This window comes from Manacus candei, unplaced genomic scaffold (assembly GCF_025592945.1).
Source record: "Manacus candei isolate 608988 ecotype Guabito, Panama unplaced genomic scaffold, ASM2559294v1 h1tg000029l, whole genome shotgun sequence".
Classification (NCBI taxonomy): domain Eukaryota; kingdom Metazoa; phylum Chordata; class Aves; order Passeriformes; family Pipridae; genus Manacus; species Manacus candei.
Window position 1 is genome coordinate 3,548,564 of NW_026138077.1, and position 12,140 is coordinate 3,560,703.

Sequence of the window (12,140 nt, forward strand, 5' to 3'; positions counted from 1 at the left end):
ACCCTAACCTTAAAAGTGAGAATGCAAGCTGTGCACAAACCCTTTTCCCTAACCCTAACCCTAAAAACGAGACTGCAAGTTATGCGCAAACCCTCTTCCCCTAACCCTAGCCTTAAAAAAGAGACTGCAAACTATGCGCAAACCCTGTTACCTAACCCGAACCTTAAAAAAGAGACTGCAAGCTATGCGCAAACCCTGTTCCCGAACCCTAACCTTAAAAAAGAGACTGCAAGCTATACGCAAACCCTTTTCTCTGAACCTAACCTTAAAAAAGAGACTGCAAGCTATACTTTCGGCCTCTGCTCTGCTTTTGACAGAAGCAGCATCACTTCTGCTGGACCCATCTGTTTTTTCTTTATCTGCCCTTTTCCACCTGCAAAAAGAAAAGTTGCCCAGTCAGTGCGCTGCAAACAGGCAGGTTTCTCTCAGGCCACAGTGAGTGCACAGACATTCGGATGGAGTGGTGACAGGGAAGTCATGAATGGATTTCTGATGTTGAGTCTACTGTTTTGAAATCAGAAAATGTGGTGTTGAAGTCATCGTTAGCCTTTGAGAGGGAAACAGGAAAAAAATCGGATAAATTTGTTGCTAAAAATGAGCTGCTTCAAACTGAGGTTGACCACCTTCAAAGTCTTGTTAAAATTTGGATGATTATGAAACAGTCAACGCACGGATTACCCCCATCAATACTAGACAATGCCCGCAGTAGAAAGGCATAAAGCCCTCCCAGCCCCTCCAGGAACCCTCAAATCCCATCCCGGTCCCACAGGACACTCCCAACTTCCCCTTAAACCCTCCGAGGCCCCCAGACTGCCTCCCAGACCCACAAAAACCCACAAGATGCCCCCAAACCCCTCCCAGTTACCTCCAGCCCTCCCAGGACCTTTCAAACCCTCTCCTAGTTGCCCCCTTCCCCTTGAGTATGCCCCCAAACTCTCTCCCAGTTCCTTCCCACATCCCCGACGATTCCCCAAAACCCCTCACAGCTGCCCCAATCTCCCCAACCTCCCTCCCAAACCCCCAAACTCCCCCAAACCCCTTCCCTGTTACCCCCACGACCTCCAACCCCTTCTCAGCCTCCCCATTCCTTCCCAAAGCCCCTCCCAGTTGCCGGCCCGTCCCCCAGGCTCGGGTGAGGAGGTGCCCCAGGTTGACGGGCCCGCCCAGACAGGGGCGGTTCCAGCAGCATGTCAGGAGCCACCCCTGCCCCGAAAGCTCCCGCCCGCCCTGGAGCCACCTCAGCTGCCCCTGCAGGGGAGAAATCCAGGCCGGAGCAGAGTAGGGGGCAGGGCCGGGCTGGGACCTCGATGGACGGGGGCACTGGGAGAGCAGGGGAGAGACCGAGATGGGCTGAGGGGGCACTGGGGGAGAGGGGAGACACTGGGATGGGCTGAGGGGGCACTGGGAGGGAGAGGGGAAAGTTTTTTGCCCCTTTCCTGGGCACTTGAACACCCTCTGCACCCCCGTTCCCGGCCGTGCCAACTGTCCTTTCCCCCCAAGCCATGAACAGGTTTTGGGGCTCCCTCGTGGGTCGCAGCCAATAGAACGGCTCTGCTGGAATGACGTCATTGCCAAATTCTGCTGGGTCCCTGTCCTTGTGCCGGTGAGTCACCCAATAGAACGTGGAAACTTCCGCGGGGGCTGCCGGGAGGGAGCGGGGCGGTGATGGCGGGGGAGGGGAGGATCGGGATTGAACCCGATTGGTCCCGATCGATCCCGGCCCCAGGGTCTCCCCCCGCCGCGCTGTTTTTCACGTGCGACCCCAACGAGGCCATGGTGGTGTGGAGTGAGTTCAGGGGGTCCAGGGGCTCCTGGTGACCCCTCCGAATCTCCCCCAAGACTCTCAGGAACCGCCCAGATCCCACCCAAGACTCCTGGGGACCCTCTGCCTTTCCCCCTCGTCCCCCAAATCTCCTGTGCATCCCCTTAACCCTTGAAAATCTCCTGGGACCACCTCAGACCCCCAGACTCCCTCCTGGGGACCCCCAAACACTCTTCAGGACTCCGGGGCCCCTCCCAACCCCCTCCTAGAGTCTTTTGGGTGTCACCAACCCTTTACGGCGGATTCCTCCGTCCATTTTTCCACCCCGGACTGCTGGGGGTCCACCCCCCCCAGAAACTACTGGGAACTCCCCAGTGTCCCACCACGAGATTCCTGGGTCCCTCCCCCCCCCCCAACCCCCTGTGGGTGCCCCCATCCTTTCTTCCCCTCAAAAATATTCTTGGGGGTCCCCCAATGTCTCCTCCAGCCCCCATCCTGCCAGGGATGGATTTGGGAGGATCTCCTTCCCCTTCCCTCTGGCCCGAAGGCAAATGCCCTCCCTGTCCTTCTTCCTTCCCCCCCAGGCAGAAAAGAGAAGAGAAACAGCCAGTTGGCCCGGGCAGGTGTGGGTGTGTGCAGGCTGTGGTTGAGTGGTTGAGAAGGGAGAGGAGGGGGCTGGTGTTTGGGCCAAGTCCAGCAGGTGATGTCTTTTGTGTCTGGCAGTCCTTGGTCGGCTCCGCGACCATCCAGCTGTCAGTAATCACGACATACCCATCAGCTCTTCTCTTCTTGGCTCCTACACTTGCCAACCCTAAACTGCTCCTAAGTTCTCTTGCTGTCAGTTCATAAAGAGGTCTTGTCAAGTGTTACTGATTTAGAAACTAAACCCTGACATCTTTGTCTTTGCCAAAGATGTGTGTGAAAGGGCAGTGCTGTTGCAAAGCAGTGTTGAGCTTCACATTGGGTGACTTGGCAGCTTCCTGTGTATCAACCATGCACCCTGGGTTTCTTTGAAAAGTACTTTTCACTCCAAATGTGACAGCACATTAGCCTGTAGGACATCCTGTCCCCAAATGGATAACTGTAAATATTAATAATAAAAAAGTGACCCCCTCCATTATTCAAGAAAAGCTTGTATCTCTGTACTGAAAGCATCCAAGGGTCACATCCCCCAGTTTTCTATCTGACAAGGGTTTGGAGGGGCTGCTTTGTGCAGGGAACCCTTTGGGGGCCCCTTGCACATGGGTAGGGCTGCACTCTGGGGGTGTGGGGCTTTGGTTCTTTGGTTGCCAGGGGCCACTGTGAGTCACTGAACCGGGGTGGGGACAATGGGCAGGGCTGGCTGGGACAGGCTGTGGCACCTGTGACATAAAAGGGAAGTGTCCCCGTGGGGCAGCTCTGCAGGGCCCATCAGGGGATGCTGCCCAGTGCAGCCTGTGCTGTGGGGAGCATGCACACAGGGAGAGGCTGGGCCGGACGAGGGCCAGGGCAGCAAGGCCGCCCCAGGGAGTGGGTTCTGCCCCTGCCTGCAGGGCCCAGCCCCTGGCAGGAGCGCCCTGGGCAGGGCCCGGTGCTGCTGCTGGGGCAGGGGGTGAGGCCTTGCCGCCTGCCAGCTACCTGGGCCCCTGTCCTTGCTGCGCCACATCCCCGAGGCTCCATCCCCGCTCCCCCAGCGCCAGCTCCCTCCTTCCCAGCCCCAACCAAGCCCTTCTCTGTGTCCTCCTGCAGGCCATGGCTTTCACAACATTCCTTTTGGTGCTTGTGCAAAGCATCATCCAGTCCCTGCAGGCGGTCGGGGAGGGGCTGCACAAGACTCAGTGAGTTTGGAGGTCTTTTCCAAGCTGAAGGACTCTTGGATTCTGTGATTGTGTGCTGGATTCAGCTGGGTCCGTGTTAGCAGCATTAGTTTGCTCCCAAAGTTTCCTCGCTGTCAGCTCTTGTGGCCTAAGGCTTGAGCTCCTTTAACTCCTTGTGCTGAGCTACTGATGGGAAAGGAGAGGCCTCTGCGAGCAGATTCCTGGTGTTCCCTGTAGAACAGTGAGGGAGAAGGTGTAGTCAAGTGGGAAGAGGAGTACTGTTTGTGTGTGGCCTCCTATGTGGCCTTGGCGCCTTTGAGGGGCTTGAAGGAGAAAAGAGCTTTGTTAAAAGGAGAAGTGAAATAGTGTGTTGGCTGTTCTCTCTGCAGGGAGAAGCTGTCGGTGGGGGAGGGGTCACCGAGTGGGGGAGAGGCTGTAAAGTGGGGGAGGGGCCACAGCGTGGGAGAGGGGTCACAGAATGGGGGAGGGGTCAGAGAGTGGGGGAGGAGCCACAGAGTGGGGGAGGGTCCATAAAGTGGGGGAAGGGTCTGAGAGTGTGGGAGGGGCCATAAAGTGGAGGAGGGGCCATAGAGTGGGGGAGGGGTCAGAGAGTGGGGGAGGGGCCATGAAGTGGGAGAGGGGTCACAGAGTGGGGTAGGGGTTACAGAATGGGGTAGGGGCCACAGAATGGGGAAGGGGCCATAAAGTGTGGGAGGGGCCACGGGGTGGGGGAGGGGTCACAGCCTGGACTCGGGGGGTCAGGGTAGTGACCTCGGGGAGGGGGAGGGGTCAGGGCATGGGGTAGGGGTCTCACCTGATCCCGGGGCTATCGGGGCCATGGTGGGGCCGAACCTGGTGGGGACACCCAAGTTTTTCCCAAATTTCCCCTCATTTTTCCCAGTTTTTCATCCATTTCTCCCAAATTTCCCACTCTTTCCCCAATTTTCCCCCCATTTTTCCCAAATTTCCACATTTTTCTCAATTTTTCCCCATTTTTTTTCCAAATTCCTTCCATTGTTCCCAAATTTCCCCCATTTTTTCCCATTTTCCCCAAATTTCCCCCCATTTTTCCCAACTTTCCCCAATTTTTCATCCAATTTTACCCAAATTCCCCCATTTTTTTCTCAATTCACCCCATTTTTCCCAAATTTCCCCATTTTCCCCAAATTCCGCCATTTTTTCCCAAGTTTTCCCTAAATTTCCCCTAATTTTTCGCAATTATCCCTCATTTTTCCTGATTTTTCACCCGTTTTCCCCAAATTTCTTACTTTTATCCCAATTTTCCCTCCATTTCCCCTCAAAATCCCCCATTTCCCCAAAATTCTGACTTTTTCCCCAAAATTTCCCCCGTTTGTCCACATTTTCTCGGATTTTCCCCCAGTTTTCCTAAATTTCCCCCCATTTTTCCCCATTTTTATCAATTTTCCCCAAATTTCCCACTTTTTTCTCAAATTTTCCCCCATTTTTCCCAATTTTTCATTGGTGTTCACCAAATTTCCCACTTTTTTCCGCAGTTTTTCCCCATTTTCCCCAAAATTCCTGGTTTTTTCCCCCCATTTTTTCCCACTGGGGAAATTTGGGAAATTTGGAAAACTGGGGACCCAAAAATCCAAGAAAATGTGGGGAAATGGGGGAAAAATGTGAGGAAAATCTGGAGAAAAATCTGTGAAAATGTGGGAAAAATGGGGGGGAAATCAGGAAAATGGTGAAAAATCTGGGAAAATGTGGGAAAATGAGGCAATTGCGGAAAATTCTGGGAAAAATGTGAGAAAAATCCGGGGAAATGGGGAAAACTGGGGGAAAATGTGGGAAATTTTGGGGAAAATGGGGAAAAATATGGGAAAATATGGAAAAATGAAGAAAAAAGGGGGAAAATGGGGAAAAATGTGTGAAAATCTGGGAAAATATGGGAAAAATGTGGGGAAAATCTGGGAAAATGGGGGGAAATGGAGAAAAAATCCGGGAAAATGGGGAAAAAATTGGGAAAAAACTGGGAAAATGGGGAAAAATTGGGAAAAAACCTGGTAAATTCTGGGGAAAATGGGAGAAAATGTGGGAAATATGTGGTAAAAATGGGGGGGAAAGGGGAAAAAATGGGAAAAATCTTGGAAAATAGGGAAAAAATGGGGGGAAAATGGGGAATATTCTGGGAAAACCTGGAAATATGGGGAAAAAATCTGAGAAAAATGGGGAAAAATCTGGGAAAAATGGGGGAAAATGAGGAAAAATCTGGGAAAATGTGGGAAAAATCATGGAAAATGGGGGAAATTGGGAAAAAATCCGGGGAAATGTGGGAAAAAAAGGGGGGAAATCCGGGAAAATGGGGGAAATAATCGGGAAAAAATCTGTGAAAAAATGGGGAAAATGGGGAAAAATCTGGGGAAATAGGGAGAACATCTGGGAAAATGTGGGAAAAACTTTGGGAAAGTGTGGGAAAATGGGGAAAAATGCGAGAAAATGGGGGTGAAATGGGGAAAAATCTGGGGAAAATGGGGAAAAATCTGGGGAAAAATCTGGGAAAATGTGAAGAAATTGGGAAAAACTGTGGGAAAATGGGGGAAATGAGGAGAAATCCGTGAAAATGGGGGAAAATGAGGAAAAATGTGTGAAAATGGGAAAAAATGGGAAAAAAATCCGGAAAAATGGGGAAAATCGGGAAAAATCAAGAAAAATGTGGGAAAATGTGGGAAAATGTGGGAAAATCTGGAAGAAAATCTGGAGAAAAATCTGAGAAAATGTGGGAAAAATGGGAAAAAATGTGGGAAAAATCTGGGAAAATGTGGGAAATTCTGGGAAAAGTGGAGGAAAAATCTGGGAAAAATCCGGGAAAATGGAGAAAAAATAGGGAAAAATCTGGGAAAATCTGGGAAAATCTGGGAAAATGGGGACAAAGTGGGGGGGAAATGCTGGAAATGCTGGGAAAAATGGGGGGAAATGGAGAAAAATGGGAAAAAATCCCAGAAAATGGGGAAAAATGGGGAAAGATTTAAAAAAATGGGAAAAAATCTTGGGAAAAATGGGGAAAAATCTGGGAAAATCTGGGAAAAATGAGGAAAAATCTGGGAAAATGTGGAAAAAATGGGAGAAAATCCAGGAAATGGGGAAAAATGGGGAAAGATAAAAAAATTTTGGAAAAATGGGGAAAATATGGGAAATTGTGGGAAAAATCCAGGAAAATGGGGGAAAAAATCTGGGCAAATCTGGGAAAAATGTGAGAAAAAATCGGGGAAAATGTGGAAAAAATGGGAAAAAAATCTGGGAAAATCTGGAGAAAAATGTGTGAAAATCTGGGAAAATGTGGGAAAAATGTGGAAAAAATGGGGAAAAATGTGGGAAAATGGGGGGAAAATCTGGGAAAATCTGGAGAAAATGGGGAAAAATCTGGGAAAATGGGGGAAAAATGGGAAAAAATCTGGGAAAATGTAGGAAAATTGGGAAAAATGTGGAAAATGGGGGGGAAATGGGGAAAAATTCAGGAAAATGTGGAAAAATGGGGGAAAATCTGGGAAAAATGGGGAAAATGGGGGGAAATGTGGAAAAATGGGGAAAAATGTGGAAAAACTGGGTTAAACTGGGAGGAACTGGGAGAAACTGGGCCAGAGGGAAAGGGATGTTGCCATGGAAATGTGAGCCCGCCCCTCCCCCACCCGGCCCAGGGCCCACGGGGGGGGGGGAACTGGGTTAAACTGGGACATACTGGGAGGCACTGGGGGGGACACTGGGAGTTACTGGGAGCTACTGGAAGCTACTGGGGGGGTCACTGGGGTTACTGGGATGGACACTGGAGTTACTGGGAGCTACTGGGGGGTCACTGGGGTTACTGGGAGCTACTGGGGGGGTCACTGGGGTTACTGGGAGTTACTGGGAGCTACTGGGGGGCTTACTGGGAGTTACTGGGAGCTACTGGGGTGGACACTGGAGTTACTGGGAGTTACTGGGATGGACACTAGGATTCCTGGGAGTTACTGGGAGCTACTGGGATAGACACTGGGGTTACTGGGAGCTACTAGGAGCTACTGGGGGGGTCACTGGGGTTACTGGGGGGGTCACTGGAGATACCGGAGGCATTACTGGGGTTACTGGGAGCTACTGGGAGCCACTGGGAGTGGTCCATCCCCCTCCCTCCCCAAGGTCACTCCAAGGACACGGAGGGAGGGAGGGGGGGAAGCCCTGCCCCCTCCCAGTCCCTCCCAGTCCCTCCCAGTTCCCTCCCAGTCCCTCCCAGTACCTGAACTGGTCACACTGGGAGTGGCTCCAGGTCCCCCCTCCAGTTTGGGCCCCCGGGGCTATTTTTGGGACCCGGTGATGTCACTGGGGGTGAGGGGCCTCGAGGGGGCGGCCCCTCCCATCTCCCTTCCCAGTACAGACCAGTAAGGGACCAGTAACGGCCCCAGTGGGGGGGGGAGGGGAAGGAGGGAACACCGAGGGTGGGGATGGAGCAGGATGGTCCTTGAGCGTGGGGGAAGGGCAGGAGGTTCCTTGAGGGTGGGGGAAGGGCAGGACCGTCCCTGAGGGTGGGGGAGGGGTAGGTGGGTCCCTGAGGGTGGGGGAGGGGCAGGAATGACCCCGAGGTGGGGGGAGGGGCAGGAGGGTCCTGAGGTATGGGGAGGGGCAGGGAGGGACCCCGAAAGTGAAGGAGGGGCCCTGAGGGTCCCTGAGGGTGGGGGAAAGGTAGGAAGTTCCCCGAGGGTGGGGGAGGGGCAGGAGAGTCTCTGAGGTTGGGGGAGGGGTCCTGAGGGCCCCTGAAGGTTGGGGAGGGGCAGGGAGGGCTCCTGAGAGTGGGGGAGGGGTAGCAGGTTCACTGGGGGGAGGGGAAGGAAGGGACCCTGAGGGTTGGGGAGGGACAGGAGGGACCCTTAGGGTTGGGGAGGTGCAGGAAGGGGGGGAGGGGCTTTGGGGGGGCCCTTAAAGGTGGGGGGAGGGGCTGAAAGTGGGTCCATCATTGGGAGGGGACATGCCCACCCAAAACCCAGTAAGTCCCAGTTGAGCTCCCAGTTCAGGGAGGGGGAGAGGATGCAAAAGACACGCCCACTTGCAGAGGCTATGGCCACCTTGGGATGGGACACGCCCACCAGGGAGAGACCACGCCCACCTAAAGAAGGGACACGCCCACCCCCAAACCACTAAGTCCCAGCTGAGTTCTGCCTTAACTGGTCCTTACTGGTCCCACCACCCCATTCCGCGTTCCAGTGACCCGTACTGGTCCATACTGGTTTATACTGGTCTATCCTGGTTTATACTGGTCTGTACTGGTCTGACCCTGATGGAGATGCTGAAGTGCTCCCAACCCCCTTAACTGGTCCTTACTGGTCCCACTGCCCCATTCCCCATTCCAATGACCCGTACCGGTCTGTACTGGTTTATACTGGTCTATACCGGTCTATACCAGTCCATACTGGTCTATACTGGTTTATACTGGTCTGTACTGGTCTGACCTTGACGGAGATAATGAAGTGCCCCCAACACCCTTAACTGGTCCTTACTGATCCCACCACCCCATTCCCTGTTTCAGTGACCCGTACTGGTTTATATCGGTTTATACTGCTCTACACTGGTTTATACTGGTCTATACTGGTCCATACTGGTGTGTACCGGTCTGTACTGGTCTGACCTTGATGGAGATGCTGAAGTGCCCCCAACCCCCTTAACTTGTCCTTACTGGTCCCACCACCCTGCTCGCTGTTCTAGTGACCTGTACTGGTCCATACTGGTCCATACTGGTCCGTACTGGTTTTTTACTGGTCTATACTGGTCTACACTGGTCTATACTGGTCTACACTGGTCTATACTGGTCTATAATGGTCTGACGTTGATGGAGATGCTGAAGTGCCCCCAAGCCCCTTAACTGGTCCTTATCGGTCCCACTGCCCCATTCCCCATTCCAGTGACCCATATTGGTCTATACTGGTCCATACTGGTTTATACTGGTCTATACCGATCTATACTGGTCTATGCTGCTCTGTACTGGTCTGACCTTGATGGAGATGCTGAAGTGCCCCCAACCCCCTTAACTGGTCCTTACTGGTCCCACCGCCCTGCTCCCCATTCCATTGACCCATAGTGGGTCGTGGTGGCAAGAACCCCAGCAGGAGCCAGGTGGGGTCTTCCTGCCATTGGATGAGTGCTCTGGGAGGTCAGGGCTGCTCACAGATCCAGATCACAGCAGCACATTTCCAAGAGCACTGTCAAATGGGAAGGGCAAAGCACAATTATTAGGAAGGAATGGAGCTTTTCTCAGTCAGTGTTTCCAGTTTCCTACTCCTGAGGAATCTGGGGGTTGAGAAATGGAAAAGAAACTCTCATGTTGGACAAGTCACTGAGACTCCTGAGCTGTAACTTGGAATGCACAAGTGCTTCTGTAAGCAACTTCCTAAAGTGCTTTCGGTCTCTGCTCTGCTTTTGACAGAAGCAGCCTCACTTCTGCTGGACCCATCTGTTTTTTCTTTATCTGCCCTTTTCCACCTGCCTGAGGTTTCTCTCAGGTCAAAGTGAGAGCACAGACATTTGGATGGAGTGCTGACAGGGAAGTCATGAATGGATTTCTGATGTTGAGTCTACTGTTTTGAAATCAGAAAATGTGGTGTTGAAGTCATCGTTAGCCTTTGAGAGGGAAACAGGAGAAAAATCGGATAAACTTGTTGCTAAAAATGAGCTGCTTCAAACTGAGGTTGACCACCTTCAAAGTCTTGTTGCGCCAGAGTGCAGAGAGAAAACTGTTGCTAAAAAAACAGGCTCCTGGTTTGGTCAGGCAACTTCATAAACCAGTGTCTTACCCTGGCATTGAGACTTGGGAAACCACAGAGAACCCTGATTCTAAGTCTCAGGAGAGAAAGAAACAAGGAGAATTTGAAGTTCAACTGATGTTTCTAGAGTCTCCCAGCTTTCCTCACATTAATGAAAATAGACTGAGTGATCTCTGTGATAATGAACAAAGGGAAGATTATTCTTTACCTCCCTCAATTTCCTTTGTGCCTGATACTGAATCCACTAAAAACCCTTGGACTCAAAAAAAGAACCCAACCCAGAAAACAACTCAATTCATTCTGATTCAAGTGGTTAAAGAGCAGAAGCATTATGGCGATAAACCTGGACAAATTAAAAGCCAACCAGTGAAATCCTATCAATATATCACATACCTTGGCATTCCACTTTGTTCTCATCAACAGTTAATACAATTTCCAATGGATATGGGGACAAAATGTTGGCAGCAAAATGCCAAAGATGGGATTAAAACCCAGACGAAAAAGAATTAAAATCACTGGAGAAAAAGAAGAAACCAGTCTTCAACCAAGAGCTTCACCCTGTTACTGTTTTGTTGATATTACCTTTTTGCTTTTTATTCTAATAATCATATTGTATGTTAAAATTTGGATGATTATGAAACAGTCAGCTCACTGATTACCCCCATCAATACTAGACGATGCCTGCAGTATACACCCATCCCAGCCCCTCCAGGAGCCCTCAAATCCCATCCTGGTCCCACAGGACACTCCCAACTTCCCCTCAAACACTCCGAGGCCCCCAGATTGACTCCCAGATCCAGAAAACTCTTGCTACCTGCCCATGGAGTGCCCAGTGTGGCCCACCAACTGCACCACAAAGCCAAAGCTTCCAGGCTTTCTTTCCTGGGAATTAGGGCTGTTGTTTCCTGTTTTCAGCCATGCCTCCCAACTGATAGCCCAACTCCCAAACTGCTAGCATGCCTGTTGATACAGAATTGTTAAAATAAACCTTGCCAGTATATGTTTTCAGACACCGATTATTTAGTGTCATTTCACTTTAATCCAGCCCAAGGGAATTATTAATAAAAACCTGAGTTACCCCCGCTCCCCTTTTCCTGGGGCGGGTTGTAACACCAATCAGCACTGACTCCGCCCAGTAGGCATAGCAAAGGAAGTTTCCTTTTGGTTTAGGGTTTAGTGTTAGGGTTAGGGTTAGGGTTAGGGTTTAGGGTTAGGGTTAGGGTTAGGGTTACGGTTAGGGTTAGGTTTAGGGTTAACAAAAGACAGGGTTACTGTTAGGGTTAGGGTTAGGGTTAGGCTTAGGGTTAGGGTTAGGGTTAGGGTTAGGGTTAGGGGTATGGGTAAGGGTTAGGGTTAGGAAGAATTTGTCTCCGTGCGCGATCTAACAATCGCGGTTTTAGCCCATTCAGGACACGCAGCGGTGCCCAATAAGCCCCTCTCAGACTATAAGCCCGATTCACTGCCCACCGCTGTCAGAATCTTTTGCTTTTTCTCTTGGGTCTCTGCTTTTGCTGTTGCTGTTCTGTTGCGTGTCTGGCAGAATACCCACCGCTGTCCAGTATGTACTCTGCTTCTATAGAGCACTGTCCCCCAACCCCAACATTAAAAGAGAGACTGGAAACTATGCGCAAACCCTGTTCCCTAACCCTAACCCTAACCTAGAGACTGCAAGCTATGCGCAAACCTTTCTCCCTAACCCTAACCTTAAAAGTGAGAATGCAAGCTGTGCGCAAACCCTTTTCCCTAACCCTAACCCTAAAAACGAGACTGCAAGTTATGCGCAAACCCTCTTCCCTAACCCTAACCTTAAAAAAGAGACTGCAAGCAATGCGCAAACCC

At 51.2% G+C, this 12,140-nt stretch overlaps 1 protein-coding gene across 1 annotated transcript in view; it reads right to left on the reverse strand.

The window, feature by feature from the left end:
* The window catches only part of LOC127472624 (uncharacterized), an 86,949-nt gene extending 80,765 nt beyond the window's left edge, over positions 1-6,184 (reverse strand). The window contains exon 1 of the mRNA XM_051791134.1: positions 5,715-6,184. Within this exon, the coding sequence (XP_051647094.1) occupies positions 5,715-5,955 (241 nt within the window). The 5' untranslated portion in view covers positions 5,956-6,184. The remainder of the gene's footprint in view (positions 1-5,714) is intronic.
* Positions 6,185-12,140: the final 5,956 nt, after the last annotated feature.